Source organism: Phoenix dactylifera, unplaced genomic scaffold (genome assembly GCF_009389715.1).
Source record: "Phoenix dactylifera cultivar Barhee BC4 unplaced genomic scaffold, palm_55x_up_171113_PBpolish2nd_filt_p 000785F, whole genome shotgun sequence".
NCBI lineage: Eukaryota > Viridiplantae > Streptophyta > Magnoliopsida > Arecales > Arecaceae > Phoenix > Phoenix dactylifera.
Window position 1 is genome coordinate 1,957 of NW_024068154.1, and position 22,914 is coordinate 24,870.

A 22,914-nucleotide genomic window follows, 5' to 3' on the forward strand; every position below is an offset into this window, starting at 1 on the left:
TTCCCAGTTTAGTCCCACATCGGCTAATCAGCGGAAAGGTCTGTGCCTTAAATGGGGGGCTCAATAATCTCTCCCCACCGAGGGCCCTTTTGTAGGACAAAACCGTGAGGATAGGGGTAGTACCTCCGCGGACCCCCGCGCCGTTAGGGCTCGGGACTGTCATTGGGCAAAGACCCTGGGCGACCTCCCGGAGACCCGAAGCGGCAATCCCAGAGCGGACAATACCTCGGGAGGGACGCAGATGCTTTCCCTGCTCGGCTGGTGTGTGGGCTGCTGCCGGGGTGAAACCCCGCAACAGTGAGGATGGAGGATCATGCACTAAAAGAAACCACATTTTCTTCTTATCTGCATTACCATATTCAAGAGATTTGCGAAAGATCTTACTTAGCAAAATAGTTAAAAACTACATCATTTTCTTATCTGGTATATGGAGCACCCAAAAAACTACCATTTGGGATTGGCTGTGGTCCACGAGGTCTTTAATGGAGCCCCCAGCCCACAATTGTAGAAAATGGGAAGGAGTTGACAAAAACATTGATTAGAGCTTTGGGCAGAGTTTGTATTTGAAGCTATGGATGATTTTCAGGTTCCTCTGTTCTCCCTCCACTCTCTCCTCCTCTTTTCTCCCTCCATTCTTTTTTCTTTTCTCTCTTAACCAAGCTCAAATTGGGAAGCCCTTATTCAAAAAAGAAAGAAGAATGAAAGAAGTCATATAATCACCATGTGATCTCCTTCCATTCGTGTCAAAACATCACTTTTTTTAATCCAGCCAATAACGATATTGCAGGTATTTTGTATCTAAATTTATCTCATGTGACAATTATGTGTTAATAGATTTTGACGGAGATAGATGGCCACGATGCTTTACAACTAATGTATAGTTTTCAAAATTTAATTTTAAAAAATAGGACTTTTGAGGTGCAGGAGTAAAGTGTGAAAGCTAGGGGTGTTTCAGTAATTTAACCTAAACTTTTTATCACATAAAACCACCCAAAGCCTCCGTCGTTTTATACCTCACTCCCTCTCCTGTTTCTTTCTGATGCCCTGATCGGATTTTTGGATCGATTCGTCGCCTTCTATTCTGCCCTAATCTCCAATTCCTCATCCTCCTCGATCATTTCCCTCACGGATCGATCATCTCGGAGCCGTGAAGCGGAGCGTACTAAGAGGGGCTGATCGATCTACATTTTTTTTTGATTTTTTTTTCTTTGCTTGGGATCGAATAAGAGGAAGGGCGGGCGATGGAGTCGGGCGGCGAGCCGGAGCAGAGCCTCCCTCTGACGGCGGAGGAAGAGGCCCTGAAGAGGAATACCGACTGCGTCTACTTCCTCGCGTCCCCATTGACATGCAAAAAGGTGACTTTTTTCTCCTATTTCTTGATTTTAGTCATGTGCTTTTAGGGTTTTGTCTTGCTTCTTTTTTATATGATTTTTTTCCTGGATCTATCTTGGATTTTGTGGAATGGGCTAAAATAGTTTCAGTTTCTGCTGAAATGTTTTGATTTCTTCATTTCTTTTCTTGTTTGGGTTTTTACATGTTGTTGAGGAATGTCTAGTTTTATGGCGGTGCTGGAATTTTAAGAAGTGTTGCGAAAACTTGGGTTTTTGCGGTGCAAATATGGTTCAATTGATATTTTTGATATAAATTAGAGTATACTTTTGATAATATGACCTAGGTTGTCAGGGATCATTTTTCTTTGATTTGGGAAATTTAGGTGCCTGACTTGATATTATATTTATTTATTTGCTTCAATATATAGTGATGATAAACGAATTCTTGTTTCATCTCACTTTGGATATATCTATGCTTCTGAGATGCTGAGTGGCGTGGTCTCATAATTCATTGTTTGCTTAAATGACTAATCAAAAGGAACACTTATTAGAATCCAAACATTGGCTTCCTCATATTATGTAGATTCGGGAACAATTTCATAATATTGTGTGAGGAAAAGCAGCAGAATTTCTGTATTCAGGTGACATAATTTTCAGCAATTATTTGTTCAGGTGCAAGTTATCACAGACTGGGGCTCCAGGTTTTTTACTTATGCTGTAATAAAATAAGAAAAATATTTCTAGGTTTATTTTACTTGTCTTAGAGTTAGAATTCTCTACATCTGGACCTCAAGGATTTTCCTGCAGCTTGGATATGTGGCAGAATTTTGTTGATTAGCTCTTTAATGGAACACCCTGTCTTCATCCAAGAAGCTAGTAGTTGGCAGTTTTAACATGGAAAGGAGATTGTTGATTGCATACTGCTTTACATTCAGCTAATTAAAACCTGCCATGTACCCAATCTATAGAAAATCCCTGCAATTTGAGCTGCAGGGTCTCCTTGGTTTCTACATATGCTGCAATAAAAGAAAAGTCTTTATTAATTTATGTTCCTTGCTGAAGAGTTAGAATTCTCTACATCCCCACCTGTAGGATTTTCATTGCAGCTTGGCTATGTGGCATGTTTTTCTTGGTTAGGTCTTTATTGCAGCACATTATCTTCATCCGAAAAGCTAGTAGTTGGAGGTTTTAACTTAGAGAGGGATTTTTTTGACTTCCGACTGCTTCACATTCAGCCTATTAAAACCTGCCGTGCACACAAAGCAAAAATCCCAACAATTTGATAGGGGATCTAGTGCTGTCTAAGTCATGTTGATGCATGAATCATGTCTAATGGATAGGTGTTTTTTGTGTATCACAGGAGACAAGCTAAAATAATTTTATTGAACTCTAAACTATCTTGGTTGCTCAAAAATGTCAAGGAGTCATCTCTTATATTATAATTTGAAACCTTCATTAGCCATTGCATGGTTAGTGGCCATGCATAGTGATCTATGTTGTTTGTTGAATAGTCAATTGCCTTGCATGTTCTATGATTTAGTTGAATTCAATGGCTTGGTTTTGTAGGAGACATGATTCAAAAACCTTCTTTTTTTGAGATTTGCTTTTATTTTTGTTTGTGCTGTCAAGATGCTTGTGGATAAATTTTACTATTTGTTTGGGAATGAATGTTGGACAAAACTGGTTTCTCTTTCAAGCAGAAGTACAGCATATGCTAAATGATTGGCTTTCTGATGGAAAAAAAGTTACCTTTCATGTTATGGCCTTCATCATTAATATATGAAGTATCATATGGTGGTCAGTTTTCGATACATATTGCATTTATGTTTGTGGTAAACTCTAATAAACTAAATCCATAAATGTTTGTTGGCTTTGTACCAGCTAATGAAACCTGGAGAGAATTATCATGCTTGGATTTTTTAAATCACTAAAATTCTCTTCTATGGTGAAAAAATCTACTTTAAAATCATGTTTTTATTGATGGAAGTTGTCATTGTCAATTTGCTTATGTTGTTTGGTAAGATGATGAGGTTTGCACTTTCCTAACCAATTTTAGTTCTTGAGGTGGTTGTGTAGAACTGAAACCCATAATTAAATATAAGAGCACACATTTTGGAAGAAACCTAGAAAATATTAAAAGAGGGATGTAAAAGACAGAACAAATGCTGAAGCTTTCACTCTCCATCTTAAGATTCTTAAGATAGTACATAACATTATGCAAACACATATGCAAGGGACCAGGAGTCCTAGAGTAAATGAGAAACCAAATACCAATGAGGAGAGAATGCAGCAACCACCCTAGATGTTTTACTGATAGTTTGTCAATCTTAATTTTTCGACACATTTGCTTTAGTAATAAGTCTCCTTAGATATATGGGCTATGTATTCCAAACCCCCCCCCCCCCCTCTCCCTCCTCTCTTCTCCTTCTGTAAGTTGGAATTTCTAGCCTAAATAAATTTTTATTGTTCTAATTTTCTCTTTTAGTATTATTGGTTTTCATGCTAAGCTTATCTCTCTTTCTTGACTTTGGAAACTAGTTCCTCATGTCATTTTCTTGGATTTGATACAGTTTAGGTGGAGAATTAACTTTTGACAATAAAGAAAGTTATGAACGAAAAATAATTTCTGATGAAATATATAGATTTTCTTTTTTAGTCATTGGGCTTTGTAGAGCAGTATTCTTTTTATTTCGTTTTAGAGGGTGACTATTAGGTACTACTAAGCTTTGGAGTTTGGTTATTTAGCTTCTTATACTGTAGGTGGTTTAGAGGGGAAAATATAATTATTGTTTAAATGGACTTCAAGCAAGGTTCTTACATATTAAATCTTCTTTGCTATATAATGTGAACTCTTGGAGGGTGGTGTCAACTCCATTCCCCAAGTTCTCATGGTTTCTGTTTTCTTCCTTTTTATTATTTCTTTTGTGTTTCCTCTCTCACTGGACACCGTCAAATAGCCCAGTGAGCAATGGGAATCCAATTTCTTTTTCTCCCGATACAAGGCTCCATATGCTCGTCCATAGACCGGGGGCCTGGGGTCTGTCTCTTCACTTATTTGGATGTGTCTGATTCTTTTTTAAAGAGAGCTAATTGTGAAGTGGAGTTTTCTACACTTATTTGGATTTAGGAGCATATGGAGATGTGGCTCTTTTAGGAGACAACGTTTCAGGAAGTAGTCAAGTAGATTGAATATTGCTCAGGTGGTTTTTATGCTGTCAGTCGGTAAGCCCTATCAAACCAAATAAAAGGAAAAATTAGTGTGACCATATAACTTTTCGTGTGACCCACATCACTCAAAGATACTGTAAGTGGATTTCTTAGAAGGTTGTATAAAGAATACTGGCTGGAATGTACTTCTAAGTAAAGTTGTTAGCTACAATGCTTAAAAAGTTGCAGCGAAGTCGTGCCATTGCTTATATTTGACAAAATTGTAAAATAATGCTAACCTTGTTTATTTAAATTGACAGAAGGAGAGGGTTGGTCTATCCAATTTTGCTGTGTGTGTGGTCACTTCTTATACAGTATCACTCTTGGACCTTCAGATTTTAGATCTAATCCTTTATTGAAGCTCATGAAGTCATGCTTTATGATAATCACTTTTGTGTATTTGATCCTAATCCCTGATTCCATAATCTTATTAATTTTCTTGGCCTTTTCTATTCTGAAACCTCCAAATTTTACTCTCTTCAAATCTCAAGTAGAGACTGCAAATCTGTTCAGTATACTGATGTAGCTAGTAAACTTTTGATGTTTGTAAAATCCATACATTTTTCTCTGAACCAATAATCATCACATCAGTCTGCGAAAGAAACATTGAGATCCTTCCTAGCATTTTACGTACTTTCTTTACATTAATATTTCAAGCTTCTCATACAATTTTCTATCTTTCCACTGTGATCTAAATATAATGTTTAATAAGATCTTAATCAGAAATTCTAATTGGATGGATCTGTCATTATCAGTTTCTTTTACCAGTTCCTTTTTGAATGCATAAATAAAAGAATTTGTGGTTACCTTCATGGCTGGAGAACTCATGCCATGGAATTTTCATCACTCTATTGCTTTCCTTTATTCCAAAATAATAAACATTACTAATTTTTTGTTTGATTTCATAGATCTATTTACATGACTTACATAGTTCTACTTGTATAAATTTCTGAGTGTTATTTGACACCATGTTTCTGCTCTGTTTCATGTCATATGTTTTCAAGTAAAATATGGTGTTTCAATTGAAGATAGTATAATGTGGTCTAAGAACCTTGATCATTTGAATAAAGTAAATGGAAAAGTATTCTATCGGCTGTTCACCCAAATTTTATCAAGTTGGTGCTAGTCATGGAGCCCCTGAGGTAGAGGAACCATAGTCTGAGGTTTTTAGAAAGGTACACATGCCATCAAGGTTTTCAAACTCGGTTTTGGTTTTGATTTCAGTCACTTAAGGTAGAGTTTGAATTTTCACATTTTCAATGGTTTCGGTCGTTTCACCCTGAATTTGCAATTTTGGTCAAAAAAGCCAAAAAAAAAAGATTAAACAAAGGAGCTATATTTTAGTAAATCTATTTCTTACGGTCTTGCTTGATTGATCACTACTACTATCTACCAATTGTCCATCTTTTGGGAAACCACATGCCAGGCACATGGTTGATCTACTTATATAATGCCAACTCTATAGGTTGCATCTCCAACCCCAAGTTTCACTTTGGTATATCCTGGAATCACACATTGTGCAGCATTATAGGGGATGATTTCCTTACTCTATCTTATGTGCATTGCACGTGTAGAATGCAGAGATCTAGTACTTCATAAAGCATACATAATTTGTCACTCCCTATAAGGTACAGATATGAACATTCGAACAACCCTATAATTTGTCACTCCCTATAAGGTACAGATTGACCAGACTAGCTTGTCTTTGTGTAAAAATAAATGCAAATTTTCTTCTCATGTGTGGATACAATACTTATGTATCCATATGCTACCTTTAAAGACTTGCATAAAAGAGATTCCTTGTAAAATATATAAGACTCCAAACACAATTAGTTCTCCGCAAGGCCTTATTTTACTTCGTTTGGATAATGCTTACTTTCATATTGGACTAAAACTTGACAGCGAAATAATAATTCCCCATTTAGAACATCGGGTGGTGTCTTAAAAATAATAATTCTTACATTCACCATTCAGATAGGCCTATTGGGCCCACATAGATGCATGCATCCAAGTGGCTGTTTTGCTGAGAGGAAGAAACAAGTTACTTGGGCGCATACCGGAAAAAATATAATCTTAATAAACTTATATTTTATATTAATGTTTACATTTGAAAATATCAAAAGATAACATTTATTATGACGCATTCTGTATTCCATGTAAAAATTGATTGTGTGCTTCGGTCATGTTATGTGCTAACTGACATGTAATGATTACTTCATAAGGTCATGTGATTTCAGATATCTCAATGATTACAACTATTGATGTGTACATTGGTTGTTATTTTAAAAATAAGAAAAATTCTTTTATCCATCAAGCGCATTGGACACACACAGAGACATGCATCAGGTGTCTGATTTGCAAGAGGAAGAAACAAGATTAAAGATATGTGAACAGAGATGGGAAAAAGTAATTTTAATTCAGTTACACTTGTATATAATTCTGATAATTGAAAATATCAGAAGATAACTGTTGCTGGTGGTCCAAACCGAGAACGATTGACACGACGGTGTGAACGGGGTTCCGCCTGAGTTGTCTTGGTTGATGCTGGTTGCGCTCCACCTTCCGCCAAGGAACCTGCAAACAAGCCTTGCACCACCACCAGGGTGGTGATGGCCCTCCGACGGTCAAGTCAGAGGAGATTGGAGGAGGAGAGATGATAATCACAAGTGGGAGAGAGTGCTCTGGGAGGTATTGCTTACCCCCCCTTCTCCCCCCAGCCGCATATATACCTGGCTGGGAGGTCTCTCAGGGGGGTTTGTCGTCGTGGGGCACGATAGAATGGCCACTGACATGGCCGTTACGGGGCGTCGTGGAGCAGCGCTGGGTACGGTCATGGCAGGGCGTAGTGGAGCTCCGCTTTGTACGGTTGATACAGGAGATCGTGGGCAGCATCGGGTACAGCCGTTGCAGGGAGTAGTGGAGCAGGAGGCCGCGGCGTGCCTCTGGAGAATAGCCTGTCGTTATCAAAAGATCTCCGACTCGGGGTCGGAATGCTGGATCATAGGGCAGCCGACCCGGGGTCGGGCTGCGAAGCCGAGGAGGTCCGACTCGGGGTCGGAGTGCTGGATCATAGGGCAGCCGACCCGGGGTCGGGCTGCGGAGCCGAGGAGGTCCGACTCGGAGTCGGAGTGCTGGATCATAGGGCAGCCGACCCGGGGTCGGGCTGCGGAGCCGAGGAGGTCCGACTCGGGGTCGGAGTGCTGGATCATAGGGCAGCCGACCCGGGGTCGGGCTGCGGAGCCGAGGAGGTCCGACTCGGGGTCGGAGTGCTGGATCATAGGGCAGCTGTAGCTTTCCTGGATACGCGTGCCGATCACGTGGGGCATGGCGGCTCAATTCCCCCATAACAGTAGCCCCCCACTTCCGAGCCTGGAACCAGAAGGGGAACAGGTGAAGGGAGTGATGCTTCGAGATTGCCGCCATCCTTCGGAGAGGCGCGCGTGCTTCAAGCTTCCCGCCTTCTTTATGGCGTATGGCGGTTGCTGCTGACCTGGCAACCTGAGGATTTCGGCGGACATCCTTCCTTAATGGTGTCGATTCGCCTTTGGGGTGCGAGCGACCCTTCGGCGGCCAGGCGTCTTCTGGCGTCATCGAGGTGTCACTTGCCCTTTCGCCTATTTAATCGGGGGCCCTCCCCCGTCCGTCTTCTTCTTTACGGACATTTTCGAGTTTCTCCTTTGCGCTACCATTGTTGCCGCCGAAACGTTCGCTTGCTTTTCCTTTGACGCTCTCGGAGCCGTTCTTCCTCCTCTTCAAGTGAGTTTCCCACTCTTCTACTTTGAGCTCTTCATACTTTTTCTTTTTGTACTAGTGCACCCCAGTCGTTCCGGCCTTTCCCTCCTTCTTGACCCCGTCCTGACCGTAGATTGGCCATTAGGGATGGGCGAAGTGGGAGCAGATAGCATCAAGTCAAAACTGGTCGCCGAGGACTTAGACGGATTTGTGGCTCGGTACCACCTTCCCGAGGCCTGCAATGTCACGCTCCCAGGGCCTGAGGAGAGGATGTCTCATCCTCCTCGAGGGAAGATCGCCATCAATGAGGGCATCCTCCAGGCCGGGTTCCGCTTTCCCCCTTCAGACCTAGTCTTACAGGTGCTCCGGGGTTTAGGAATGGCACCGACGCAACTGGTGCCGAACTCGTGGCGTGCTCTGACGGTCTTCCAGGTTCTCTGTCGCTTGCATGCGATTCCCGCCACCTTGAACGTTTTCTGGGAGCTCTACGGCCTGAGCGGCCACCCCCAGGACAAAGGGTGGTGGTGCTTCGCAGCGCGGCGAGGGTGCGGCCTTGTCAAGGAGGGTCCTACCTCCATTCACCACTGGAAGGAGCGCTTCTTTTTCGTTGATGCAGACCCCTCCTGGGAAATCAGGGCAATCTGGGGGACGCCGGTGAAGTCCCCAATTGGCCTGTCGAAGTTGTCGAGGGAGGAATCCGAGGGCGTCGCCGCCTTGAAGGGGTTGGTCGCCGAGGGCCAGCTTCCCCCGGTGGGCCGCCTTATTTCTGAGGATACCTTGGTGAACGTCGGTTTGAGCTCGGTCCCCACCGACCGTGAGTCCGCCATCGTTTCTTTACTCCACCTCTTCTTTACTTTCTTTACTCCCTAATTCCCCTCTGGGAATTCCTTGTAATCACACGAGCACGCCACTGTAACCAGAAATTATTGAAATGAAAAGTATTGCACCTTTTTAAATTGTCTTTCTGGCCTTGTTGTTCTACTGGTAATACATCCGCAGGTTAGCGGAATTCCAGCCCCTTGGAATTTCTCGGCCATCTAGGGCTTCCAACTGGTAGGAGCCAGGTCGGTTTACCCAACGAACTTTATACGGGCCTTCCCAATTTGGCGCTAGCTTCCCACCTTCCGTAGGTTGAGATGCCTTAGCTCGCCTCAGCACCAGATCTCCAATTCTGAAAAGCTTCGGTCGGACTTTGGAGTTGTAATATCGGGCCACCCTCTGCTGATACATTGCCATCCGTACCTGAGCCATTTCCCTTGCCTCTTCCAAGAGATCCAAGTTCCCTCGGAGTTGCTCTGAATTGGCCTCGGGTCGGTGCGCGGCCACCCGAGGCGAGGGGAGTCCGAGCTCCACGGGGGCAACGGCTTCCGTGCCATAGGTTAGGCTGAAAGGCGTCTCTCCAGTAGGAGTCCGTTGTGTGGTCCGATACGCCCAAAGGACATTCTCGAGTTCCTCGACCCAAGCTTGCCCCGTCCGGCCGATCCGCGCTTTGATACCTTGGAGGATTGTCCGATTTGTGACCTCGGCCTCGCCGTTGGTTTGGGGATGCGACACGGATGTGAACCGATGCTCGATCCCGAATTCCTCGCAGAAGTCCCGGAAGTGCTTGTTATCAAACTGTCGACCGTTATCCGAGATGAGGACCCGAGGTACTCCAAATCGGACAATGATGTTCTTCTTCACGAACTTCCGGACTTGTGCCTCCGTGATGGTGGCCAGTGGCTCTGCCTCCACCCACTTGGTGAAGTAGTCGATGGCGACAATCAAAAATTTCCGCTGGGCCGAAGCGACGGGGAATGGTCCGAGGATATCCATTCCCCACTGTGCGAAGGGCCAGGGCGCGGTGATTGGCGCCAAGGGGACAGAGGGGACTCTCTGGACGTTGGCGTGGCGCTGGCAGGCGTCGCATTTCCGCACGTGGTCCTTCGAGTCCTCCAACAAGGTCGGCCAATAGTAGCCTTGCCTCATGATCTTATGCGCCAAGGACCTAGCCCCCAAGTGCGATCCGCAGATGCCTTCGTGGACTTCGCCGAGGGCGTAGGCCGCTTCCGCGGGGCGGAGGCACCTTAAGAGGGGGGCGGTAAACGAGGTCCGATACAGCCTCCCTTCATAAAGTACGTAGTGGGCGGACTTCTTTACAAGCCGCCGGGCCTGATCTTCGTCTTCAGGGAGGATTCCTTCGGCGAGGTAGGCGACGAGCGGGTCCATCCAAGACGGCTCCGGATCAATTGCCATCACCGCTCCAGCCCCGTCAATGCTCGGGGCATCCAGGGTCTCCAGGTAGATTGCCCTCGACAAGCTGTGCGCGTCTGCGTCCACTAGGCGGGACAACCTGTCGGCCCTGGCATTTTCGCTCCTCGGGACCTGCTGAATGTCAACACTGCCGAGGTCGGGAATGAGTGTTTGCACCTTCCGGACGTAGCTCTGCATGGTCGGGCTCCGCGCCTCGAACTCCCCTCGAACCTGCCCGACCACCAGCTGGGAGTCGGTGAAGACTTTCAGACGCCGGATGCCGAGCTCCTTGGCGAGTTTGAGTCCCGCGACTAGGGCCTCGTACTCCGCCTCATTGTTGGTCACTGGAAATCCGAACCTCAAGGCATACTCGGCTATCACTCCATCGGGATTGGTGAGGACCAGCCCAGCCCCTCCACCTTCAGGGTTCGACGACCCGTCAATGTGGAGCGTCCAGATCGGGAGATCGAGGCTGGGTGTCTCCGGCGGCTTAGGTTCCGCCTCCTGCACAGTGCACTCAGCGAGAAAGTCCGCGAGCACCTGGGCCTTGATGGCTGGTCGGGGCTGGTAGCGGATGTCGAACTCACCAAGTTCTACTGCCCACTTCACCAGCCGTCCCGCATTCTCTGGATTGCTGAGAATCTGCCGCAGTGGTTGATCGGTCAAAAGGGTGACAGAATGAGCCTGAAAATAGGGGCGAAGCCTCCTGGTCGCAGTCAGCAGCGCGAAGGCGATCTTCTCAGCCTTCGTGTACCGCGTCTCGGCATCCCGGAGGACTCGGCTGATGTAGTATACAGGCTTCTGAAGTCTTGCCTCTTCCCGAACCAGTACTGCGCTGACTGCGGTTGGGGAGACCGCCAGGTAAAGGTAGAGCATCTCCCCCTCTTGCGGCTTGGACAGCAGGGGAGGAGACGCCATGTACTCCTTGAGCTGGTCGAACGCCGCATGACATTCGGCCGTCCAGAGGAAGTCTTTTGGGCGCTTCAACACCTTGAAGAATGGTTGGCAGCGTTCGGCCGACTTTGCCACAAATCGTCCGAGCGCGGCGACCCTTCCAGCGAGCTCCTGAACCTCCTTCACTTTGGTCGGAGGGGACATATCTTGGATGGCTTTGATCTTGTCCGGGTTGGCCTCGATCCCGCGCTGGTTGACAATGAAACCGAGGAACCTCCCGGCCGAAGCACCAAAAGCGCACTTCGCTGGGTTTAGCTTCATGCGAAACTTTCGCAAGGTGGTGAAAGTCTCCTCCAGATCTGCAATGTGCTGGTCTGCATGGCGGCTTTTTACCAGCATATCGTCCACGTACACCTCCATATTCCGGCCAATCTGCTCCTTGAAGATTTTATTGACGAGGCGCTGGTAAGTGGCGCCAGCGTTCTTCAGACCGAAGGGCATTACCTTGTAACAGTACAGCCCCCGGTCTGTTATGAAGGCAGTTTTCTCCTCGTCCTGTGGAGCCATCATTATTTGGTTGTAGCCGGAGAAGGCGTCCATAAAAGACAGTAGCTGATATCCGGAAGTCGCGTCGACCAGTTGGTCTATCCGTGGAAGCGGAAAGCTATCCTTGGGGCACGCCTTGTTCAGGTCGGTGTAGTCGACGCACATCCTCCACTTCCCGCTCGCCTTCCGGACAAGTACGACGTTTGCCAGCCACTCGGGGTAGCTCACCTCTCTTATGAAACCTGCCTCCAAGAGTTTGTCTACCTCCTGGTCGACCACCCGGATCCGATCCGGGGCACAGTGTCTCTTCTTTTGCTTTACTGGTCGGTGGGTCGGGTCGACGTTGAGGGCGTGAGAAACGACCTCCGGGTCGATCCCAGGTACATCGGCCGCCGACCAGGCAAACACATCTGCATTGGCTCGGAGGAATTCCACTAACCGGAGCCGAGCTTCCAAGTCGAGGTTGGCACCGACCCGGACCGTGCGGTCCGGGCGGCCTTCTTCGAGGGGAACTTCGATTACGCCCTCGGCCGGCTCCCCGTGCCGCAAGGCCACTTCGTCTCTGGCGTCAAGTGACTCGACGCTTAGGGCCTCCATGGGCTTCTTCCCTTTGAGAGTTGCTAGGAAACACTGCCGTGCGGTCGGCTGGTCACCTCGGACCTCTCCAATCCCGGCCGCTGTGGGGAACCGCATGAGCAAATGGTAGGTAGAAACCACCGCGCGAAGGGCGTTCAGTCCGGGTCGTCCGAGGATAGCGTTGTAGGCTGAGGGGACACGGACGACCAAGAACCCGAGCCGCACCGTGGCTTCTGCGGGTGCAATGCCCGCAGTCACAGGCAGCTCGATGACACCTTCGGCCGAGATAGCGTCTCCAGTGAATCCTATGAGGGGGGTGGATGTTTTGTGCAACAATTGTCGGGAAAAGCCCATCTTTTGGAAGGCCTCGTAATACAAAATATCAGCTGAGCTTCCACTATCCACAAGAACACGCCTTACATCATAGTCCGCCATAGTGAGAGAGATCACCATGGCGTCATCGTGGGGAGTCTGAACCCCCTTTACATCTTCATCACAAAAAGTGATTACATTTCCGACCCGCTGCCTCTTCGCGACGGCCACTCCTGATACTTCCGCCGAGCCCCCTGCGTTCCTCACGGGCCGAGAGCAGCCCCCAGTGATGGTGTGGATCACTCCCGCAACGGGTCGATTCTGCTCCCGAGGCTCCTGAGGGGCCGGGTCGGCTGGACGCGGGTCTGCGGGGGGACGTCGGTCGTTTACATATCGACCGAGACGCCCTCGGCGAATGAGAGCCTCGATCTCGTCCCGAAGCTGGAAGCAGTCTTCGGTATCGTGGCCGTGGTCTCGGTGGTACTCACAGTACGCCCGAGAAGGCTTCCTCCCAGGGATCTTCTTCATCTGCCTCGGGACCGGGAGGTCCTCCCGCCCCTTGACCTCCATGAGGATCTGGGCCCGGGGGGCCAGGAGTGGGGTGTACCGGTTGAAGCGTCGGTGCGGAGAACGAGGGCGTGTGGCGCCGTGGTTCCTTGCTGGTGACGGGCTTCTGCGCCGGCGTTGAGGCGTCGGGCTCCTCCTCTGGGGTGCCTCTTTTCGCCTTTTCTTCCCGGGCTTTAGAGGGGCCTCGGCGGCCTCCTTGTTCCGGTGGGAGGCTGCCTCCTCGGCGTCTGCATACTGGTTTGCCCGAGACAACAGCTCCGGGAAGCTCCGCGGCAGGCGTTTGTCCAGGGAGAAGGTGAGTCTGCCCTTCCGGAAGCCTCGCTTCAGGGCTGAGAGAGCCACCTCCTGGCTCAAATTCCGGACCTCCAGTGTTGCCTTGTTGAAGCGGGTGAGATAATCCCGCAGGCTCTCTCCCTCGTTCTGCCGGACATCGAAGAGGGAGTCGGAGACCAGTCTTCGCCGGCTACTGACGGCGAAATGGCTGATGAAGAGACGGGTGAACTGGTGGAAGGACTGGATGGAATTAGCCTCCAGGCCGGCGAACCACGCCCTTGCCGGGCCGCGGAGGGTCGCCGGGAAGGCCTTGCAGAGGAGAGGATCCGATGCTCCATGGAGGAGCATAAGAGTCCTGAAACTCTCCACGTGGTCCCGTGGGTCCGCCGCCCCGTCGTAGGGTTCGATCGCCGGCATTTTGAACCCCGGCGGGTTTAGGGTTCGCAGGATCCTTGAGGCAAGCGCCGGCTGGGAGGAGATTTCCAAGTCGGCGAAGGGATCTTTGGAGTGGCCCTTCAGGACCTGGAGCTGTCTGTGGAGATCGTCCACCCGCCGGTCCAGGGAGCGCGACCGGTGGGTGGGAGACAAGGAGCGGCGCGAGGGGGACCGACTGGAGTGCGGGCCCCTCGAGGACTGGGGTGTCTGAGAACGCGCCCGGGTCCGCCTCTCGTACCCCGCGCAGCTCCGATGAGAAGGTCCTGGCAGAATGGACCGCACTCGAGAATCCTCCCCGCGCCGGCGCTCCTCTCCATGGGAGAGGAAGGAGCGCGGGTTGTGAGGAAGAGGCGAGTGCTCGGGGAGCAGCGGCTCCTGAGTCCGCTGCGGCACCCGAGAGATCACACCCTGCAGATTCTGGACTGCCTCCGCGAGGGTGCGAACCTGCTGGGCTAGCTGGTCGAACTGAGCAGGTTCGACCGTCTGAATGGGAGGAGAAGCGGTGGAATGCTGCTGAGAGTGTGTTGGGGACGCAGCAGCCTCCCGGCCAGAGGCGCGAGAGGCTCCGCGACCGGAAGCATTGGAAGCTCCGCGACCACCTCGCCGTGCCATTACGATCGTTCTGAGATTCGGGCCCTTCCTCTAGCGCCAACTGTTGCTGGTGGTCCAAACCGAGAACGATTGACACGACGGTGTGAACGGGGTTCCGCCTGAGTTGTCTTGGTTGATGCTGGTTGCGCTCCACCTTCCGCCAAGGAACCTGCAAACAAGCCTTGCACCACCACCAGGGTGGTGATGGCCCTCCGACGGTCAAGTCAGAGGAGATTGGAGGAGGAGAGATGATAATCACAAGTGGGAGAGAGTGCTCTGGGAGGTATTGCTTACCCCCCCCTTCTCCCCCCAGCCGCATATATACCTGGCTGGGAGGTCTCTCAGGGGGGTTTGTCGTCGTGGGGCACGATAGAATGGCCACTGACATGGCCGTTACGGGGCGTCGTGGAGCAGCGCTGGGTACGGTCATGGCAGGGCGTAGTGGAGCTCCGCTTTGCACGGTTGATACAGGAGATCGTGGGCAGCATCGGGTACAGCCGTTGCAGGGAGTAGTGGAGCAGGAGGCCGCGGCGTGCCTCTGGAGAATAGCCTGTCGTTATCAAAAGATCTCCGACTCGGGGTCGGAATGCTGGATCATAGGGCAGCCGACCCGGGGTCGGGCTGCGAAGCCGAGGAGGTCCGACTCGGGGTCGGAGTGCTGGATCATAGGGCAGCCGACCCGGGGTCGGGCTGCGGAGCCGAGGAGGTCCGACTCGGAGTCGGAGTGCTGGATCATAGGGCAGCCGACCCGGGGTCGGGCTGCGGAGCCGAGGAGGTCCGACTCGGGGTCGGAGTGCTGGATCATAGGGCAGCCGACCCGGGGTCGGGCTGCGGAGCCGAGGAGGTCCGACTCGGGGTCGGAGTGCTGGATCATAGGGCAGCTGTAGCTTTCCTGGATACGCGTGCCGATCACGTGGGGCATGGCGGCTCAATTCCCCCATAACAATAACATTTATTAAGGTGTTTCATCTTGCATGTAAAATTGATTATGCGCTTCTTTGTTGTTCATTGCTAACTAATTTATGGTTGGTTGGTTGGTTGGTTCATAAGGTCATGTGATTTCAAAAATTCGAATGATTGACATTTTTGATATGTACTTTGAAAGTTGGAAGCTAGCGATTCTTCTGGACCTAAAAAAGTGGAGAGAAGTATTACACAAGTTCAGCACCACTAATTTTTATATTTTCAACAAAACAATTTGATAAGTATCCAAATTGCACATACCCAACTCACTGGTATGTTAAAAAATAGATTGTTTCAGCTAGATGTGAGAGTCCATGTAACACTGCCAATAAGCAGTTTTTTTCTCATAGCTTCCAGTCTATGAAGTTTAGAAGTTCCCTTCTCATCTTTCAGCTGATGGGTTTCTTGTTGTTGAATACTCCAATCATTAGAAGTTCACTTCTATCATGTGCTTCCCATTCTTATATATCCATTGTTGCCTGGAAGCTTGTGTTTGTGGTCGTTGGAGCATTGTCACTTAACACCTTTTCTCATTGATTGCTTATGCAGATAGTGAACTTGGTCATCATGAACTTTCTTAGTTTCTTTTTCTAGCATGTTAGTATAATCTAACAAAGTCATCATTTTAAAGGTTAAATCTGTAACAATAGGCTTAAGATGATATGACAAGTTTGCCAATAGCATGTATCACTAGTTAGAGAATACATGCTCACCTTGGATTTGTATATGAACAAAAGGTTACTCCCCTTAAGTCATTTTGATTGCTAAATGCATCTTTGCTTCGATCCTTCTCAATATTTTTATGGTTAACTGATAGCAGGTGGGCATGTTTCAGTACTCTTTTGTTTAGGACAAGACAATTTGCTTTTTCACAAGAATGCGTGTACTTTGGAATTTTTTCCGTTGTACCACAAACTTCACTACTGAAAAGGGATTGATAATTACAAGGCTACTCAATAGCAGAATGATGAAGCTTCTTTTTAATATGTAAAGCCACATGATAGGTCTTCTCATCTCTCTCAAACCCTATGATCAATCATTATAATCTCAAGCTGATGATCTAACAAGTAGTCATGGGCTCTATATTGCACTGCATGCACATCCTGAATCTTATAAGCCTTGTGTTCATGACTGGCTTTTAGAACTTCTCTAGTTATTTTCTCCTTACATCGACAAGGAAACATGAACAATGATTGTTCGCACAGTCATTGGAAAGGTATCTCTCCCTTCAGAAATGCTTCCAAATCATCATCTTATCAATCTGACAGTGTTTGCTTCTGCAAATTTACCTCTTGGACATTTCTGTACCAGTTTTGCCTCCTTTGCAAACACTTCAAACATTTAACTAACCTATTACCAAATTTACTTTTTTTTAATATATTTGATGCCTAATAAATATTATCTAATCTCCTATTCCAGCCAAAAATAGAATCAGAAATTTTTTCTGATTCATTTTTCTGCAAGTAAGATTTGTCTTGGCTCATTTCCTTCTACGAAGCTGTTCATGAACAGCTTGGTTGGTTTTGCTTCCTTAGATGGGATCAGGTTTCGCCTGGCTGGGTTGGGTCAGGTCTGTTGAGGTTGCCATGAGTCAGCTCAGCTTGAGTCCATTTAACCTGGCTCTTGTTAGGTTGGCCCTGAATAGGAGGGCTGGCTTGTGATTCTTCTCTCACTTTCCCAAACTTCACTTTCACTCCCACATTTCTAAAGACAAAATGGAGATGCTTGGAGAGCCTGGGTTCCTGCCATGATCTCTGCTAAAAATGAAACAACAAGACTTGCAATGCTCATTTTTGTTGGACTTCTATCCTGGGGCTCAACCTATACTAGGAAATATTGCCCCTAGGGCTTCTTTGGGGCAAATCTAAACTTACATGTGATCAAAAATGATTTGTAATAATACCTATTGACCATTCTTATTAGCTAAAAGACTGTGCCTCGGGGAACAGAAGAAATGAAGTAAAACTACTCAAAAAAGGATCCTGTTCATAGAATTTACCACTTTGTTTGATTCTTCATTACTTATCCTCTTTTACTACAAGTTACCTAGCTATTTTCTTCCTATATTATGAGACATCAGATTTCATGTACTTTGAACTTCTGTCTTAGGCAAATATCACTGGTCGATTTCGTAAATACTAAAACATTTTCAAGAATTTATCTTTCTCCATGTGGCCGAGAATAACTTGACGAGTGTAGTTATGGTATTATCAACAGTATAAATGCACTTTATTGCTTATGGCCTAGCTTCTGTATGGAACTGTATTTACTTGAAATCCTTTTGCTGCTTCCACTAGTTCGGAGTATCATATAGGTTCAAAAATAGATTGCAAATCTAAGATTAGCATCTTCGTAACTTTAATAATCATTAATTACATTTTTTCTAAGGGATTTCTCATGTGCCTGTTATTTAATTTGTATAACTGATGTAAGGAGATGGACTACTTTCTGTCCTAGTATTTTTCTTAGATATTCTGCCCAACTTTAAAGATAAATAACATAGCTTTTTTCTATTCAGGGAACTGAGTGTGAGTATCGCCACAGTGAGGGTGCCAGGGTTAACCCCAGAGATTGCTGGTACTGGTTAAATGGTAACTGCCTGAATCCAAGATGCACCTTCCGGCATCCGGTGAGTTTCTCTTCTGTTTTCTCAATGTAGAAGCACACAATTACATAATGACGATCATATTTGTTGTCCTTTTATCTCATCCATCTGTCCATGATTGAAAGTATCTTGCTCATATTGTTCCATGAGTTTTTTAGACATGAGCCAGGAAATAAATTGCTCATGGGTTCAGAAATATAACTATCTTATTTGGTCAAAATAAGAAAGTGTGGTCTTTCAATTAGTGCATGGATGCCATATATTCTGTAAATGCTGTTAAATATCTGGATACTAATGCTGTTTTCTTTTCTTCAGCCGCTTGATGGTCTGTTTGGAATTCCGGGGACTACTTCAGGGTTAGCGCCAATTCCCTCACAAACTGTAGCATTGACACATGTTCCTGCAACAAATGGTCCTGCTTCTTATAACTTAAACAAGAGTAATGTTCCCTGCTATTATTTTCAGAAGGGGCATTGCTTGAGAGGTGATAAATGCCCTTTCATGCATGGACCACAACAAACAGGTAATCCTGTTCCACAGCAGGTGGTGAAGGTTTCTACACCTCCTCCTGATCCAGTGTCAACCATCAAGAAAGATTCATGGGGTCTCAAGGAATGTACTTCTCAGCAAAGCATGGATGAAGCAAAGTTTGACAAGTTAGTTGAAATGCCTCTTGCTCCTGTAAAACCTGCTGCAAAATCTGAAAATGTACCCGACAATGGTTTTGCAAATAAGCAAACTACATTGCCTTATGCATCCGAAGATGAGCTTCCTAGCTTCCAGCAAAGCAATGTTCCTGTCAATGGTGGCATTGCTCTTGGCCAGCCCCGATGTCATCAGTCTCAGTCTATAGATGAGCACCTTCAGAATGGCAGAGAAGCTGATGAGTCCTTGAGAGAATCCTCTCCTGGCTTCGATGTTCTTGTAGACAATAATGTGGAAGAGTCTGATTACTTCCATGATGAAGGTGGCTTTCGAAGAGCACCTGTTCAAGGAGGAAGGAATCTGAACCATGTCAGTGATTTTGACTATCACCATTCTGACTATGAGCCTCTTCCCAGTTTGGAGAGAGATCAGTATAATGGAGTGTTTGAGTATGACAGTTATGGAAGGTTAGATAATCGGTATCATCAAGAACAACAGAGGATTTCCTGTGAGAGGATTCTGGATAGAGCATCAATGCCTGAAAAGAGAATGCTGCAGAGAGAGAAGAGCTATCATGACATAGATGGGTCAGATTTACGCCATCGGTTATTGAAGCGAAGAAGGCCAGATAGTTCTAGATCGGCTCTTAGTCCTGATCGCTGCGGCAAACTCGATCAGAGGGATAACCATGCTCGTCATGCCCACAGGGGTGACCGACGTATTCATATGGAAAGCTCCATAAGCAGTCGTCTGCAAGGTCGAATAACTCTCCCTGCAAGATCTTTACCAGATCGACCTACTGATCTGCGGTCAGAGAGAGATAGAGATAAGAGAAGACACCGAGGAAGATCATCGCCTGCGAGGTCAATAAATTACCAAGGAAGGTACCATGATAAAATAAAGAGGCGGCCTCACGATGACTTCTCAGATGTGAGGAATGTTGGTGACCAGCCAATCATAAGAGAAGATGCAGATCCTCTAAACTTTGCTGGTCCAAAAAGTCTTGCAGAGCTCAAAGGTGCAAAGCTTTCGGAGAATTTCCAAGATCTGAAAAACATCAAGTTGGGGAGAACTTTTGGCAATCAAGAATCCGAAGGTTCTTCATTTGAGGGTCCAAAGCCTCTCGGTATCATTCTGAAGAGGAAGAGAGAGCCTGCTTCTGGAAATGGTGCAATTTCCAGCAATGGGGATAACAATAATCAGAGAGATATTGAAGGTGGGATTGGTTCTTCCGTCACAGCAGCGACTGAGAAAGAAGGTGATTATGCTGCTGACTGCCCTGCAGAATCCAAGGTTACTGGAGTTGATGAAGAGGAAGAAGAGGGAATTATCCCTGTAGAAGAAGAATTACCTAATGATGGTCAAACTTCAACTAAAGGAAATATACATGAAGTGGAAGTTGGCATGACAGTGGGTGCTATGGATGATCAGGAGCTGGAAAATTATGGCCAGAGAGATGGAGAGTCTGACTATGAGGCAGTTGAGGGTGGGGAATTCAAACAAGAAGATGCTGAGAATGCATATCAGGAGGATGAAGAGGATGACGAAGATGACTTTGCTAAGAAGGTTGGTGCCATGTTCTCTTGAAGACTCTGTATTGGCTCTTTGAATGCATGAAGAGGCACCAGAGGCCAATGATGTCAACTTTTTGGGTCTTTTGGAGTTTCATGGCACCACAACTGGAGTCTTTTTTATCCTATCTGGGTGGTTACAAGAAAAACCTCGCACGGGGAGAAGCTAGGGTAGTTTGAAGGTTGACCATATGCATTGTAATTTTTGTGGCTCTGCAGTTTTCTTTACTGGGGTTTTTTGGGAGCTTGAGTTGTATTAGATACCTAACAGATATTTATTTGGTTTATATTTTAACCAGATTAATAAGATTATGAATTACCCAAAAAAGGTTTGCTCCAGACTTCTTGAGTTTGATCTGTTGCTTTCACTGCTACATTCTCAGGTTCTTTTAATGGAAAAACAGATATCGAAGAAGTGCTGCAAATGAGCTGACAGCCAAAACCATGCGATATGTGAAGGGTGTAGCAATTAATGAATGAAAATAGGATGGTTTATTTGCAGTAGATTTTACCACTCTTTCATATTATAAGGCAGGCTGAAGCCTCTCCAACCTGCAGTATTTGGTAGCAAGAAGTTGTCATCGACTAGCAATATATAACGTAGAATTTTTTGACATTAGCATTCCTGCAGATTGTTTCAGCTAATTTTGCACTTTATTTCCCTTTCGGCACCTCTGTGTCACCCGCATGATTCTTTGTACTGCACCAATGCTGGGAAGCAGCACTTTTTTCATTCGTTTGTGATTTGGTGTCTGATGAGGAAGCTTATGCTATTTTATTCATGACAGAAACACATATCCTAATGCTCTAAGGGTCTCTAGTTCTTCCTTATTCCTTGATTTTTCCAGAAGGAACTTATCAAGGCTTCCATGATTGACGTACGACTCTTATAGCTCTTCATTACCATTAACATAGGGAACTGAATGCCTAGAGATGATGAGTTGGTTACATTCCAGTTGAGGTGCTCAAGTTCACGTCATCTAAACATCCATCTTTCTTCAGAGTAATTACCTAGTGCCCAAATGTTTATTGAATCTTCTTGGATGAGTATGAAGCAAAGTTCGCCATTGCATATTTCCATGCGCCTGTCAGCCTGTTGGTCGTTGCTTCAACTGCGTCCGGCAGAGTCATCTTCTTTGAACTCTCGGGCTGAACATTGAATGCCAATCAAACACCATGAATCCTTCCAGAATTTGATACTTTTGCATTCCCCATATTAAATTCAATACCATTAAAGAAATTTTTCAAAGACCTTTCCTGAAGGGAGCAGCAAAACTCATTTGATGTCTAGAGAAATTGCCTGGCCTTCTTCTAGCTCCATAATACAATTCTAGCAACAACTCCTCTATGGCTTCTCAGTTTCAATGAATCACTTCCACCATCATTCAGACGGTAATGCTAAGCCGCAGTTTCACAGATCTCTAGCACCTGATCCTCCTTCCAATTTGCTTCCATGCCTCATCTTCCAACTCACTAGACACATTCCATTTTGGACTTTTTTCATGGCCTATCCAAAGAAAGTTTCGATGCATTTGATCAAACCTCTTAACAAGCCATGTTAGAAGATGAAACACAGTCATCCAAACTTGGGGCATAGCAGAAGGCACACTGTTCACCAACACCAATCTAGCACCAAAAGGCATTGTGTTCTCTTTTCATCCATCCAGTTTTTTCTGAAACCTCCCTACTAGAAATACCCAATCCTCCTCCTTCAGCTTGGAGTCATGAAGCAGAGCACCCAGATATTTGATAGGAAGGGAATGCTCTTGGCAATTTAGAACTATGGAACACTAGCTATTACTTCCTGATATTTGACCAAGGTAGACTCTGGAAATCTTATCAAAGTTAATTTCCTGTCACTAGCTCAAAACAGTACAGGATGACCTTCAAATTTCTAAGCTTATCTAGATTTGGTTGGCTGAAGATCAAAGTGTCATCCGTGTATTGTAATGTGTGTACTACTACTATTTGTCCTAATCCTAGCCCCTGTATCAGCCCCTCCTGCACTGCCCTCTTCTTGATCCTTAACAAAACATCTGACACCAACCCAAAAAGAAGATAAAAGTTCGCCCTGGCAAAGTCCTCTTGCACACCTAATCCATCGACCTAGCATTCCATTGATCAATAATGCCAATTTGGAATAAAATAGGATCAATTCAATCCATCTTCGGCACTTCAATCCAAAAAATTCTAGCTTCCACTAGCTCTAGAAGGAAAGCATAATCGACCATGTCGTAGGCTTTCTTGAAGTCTAATTTACACAAAATACCATCTTCGACTTTTTACAATGACGAATAATTTCAGGGGCACAGGAGTGTTCAACAAGCCGATCCATCATCAGTGAAATTATTTTTAACCACCCTTGCATCAGTGAAATAGGCCGACAATGTCTGTGCCTCACCACATCTTTCTTGGGTATCAATGCAATAACGGA

At 46.3% G+C, this 22,914-nt stretch overlaps 1 protein-coding gene across 1 annotated transcript; it reads left to right on the forward strand.

Moving 5' to 3' along the window:
* Positions 1-1,024: 1,024 nt before the first annotated feature.
* On the forward strand, positions 1,025-20,821 carry LOC103696766 (zinc finger CCCH domain-containing protein 32-like). The gene is made up of 3 exons (XM_008778480.3): positions 1,025-1,355; positions 18,178-18,288; positions 18,580-20,821. Exons 1-3 carry the CDS (start codon positions 1,242-1,244, stop codon positions 20,494-20,496), a joined length of 2,142 nt encoding a protein of 713 aa, XP_008776702.2. The 5' UTR covers positions 1,025-1,241; the 3' UTR covers positions 20,497-20,821.
* The last annotated feature ends 2,093 nt before the right edge of the window (positions 20,822-22,914 follow it).

Coding starts and splice junctions, on each gene's coding strand:
- LOC103696766 (XM_008778480.3), top strand. CDS start 1,242: ATGGAGTCGGGCGGCGAGCCGGAGCAGAGCCTCCCTCTGACGGCGGAG. Junction 1,356..18,177: donor CCCCATTGACATGCAAAAAG/GTGACTTTTTTC, acceptor TTTTCTATTCAG/GGAACTGAGTGTGAGTATCG. Junction 18,289..18,579: donor GATGCACCTTCCGGCATCCG/GTGAGTTTCTCT, acceptor TCTTTTCTTCAG/CCGCTTGATGGTCTGTTTGG.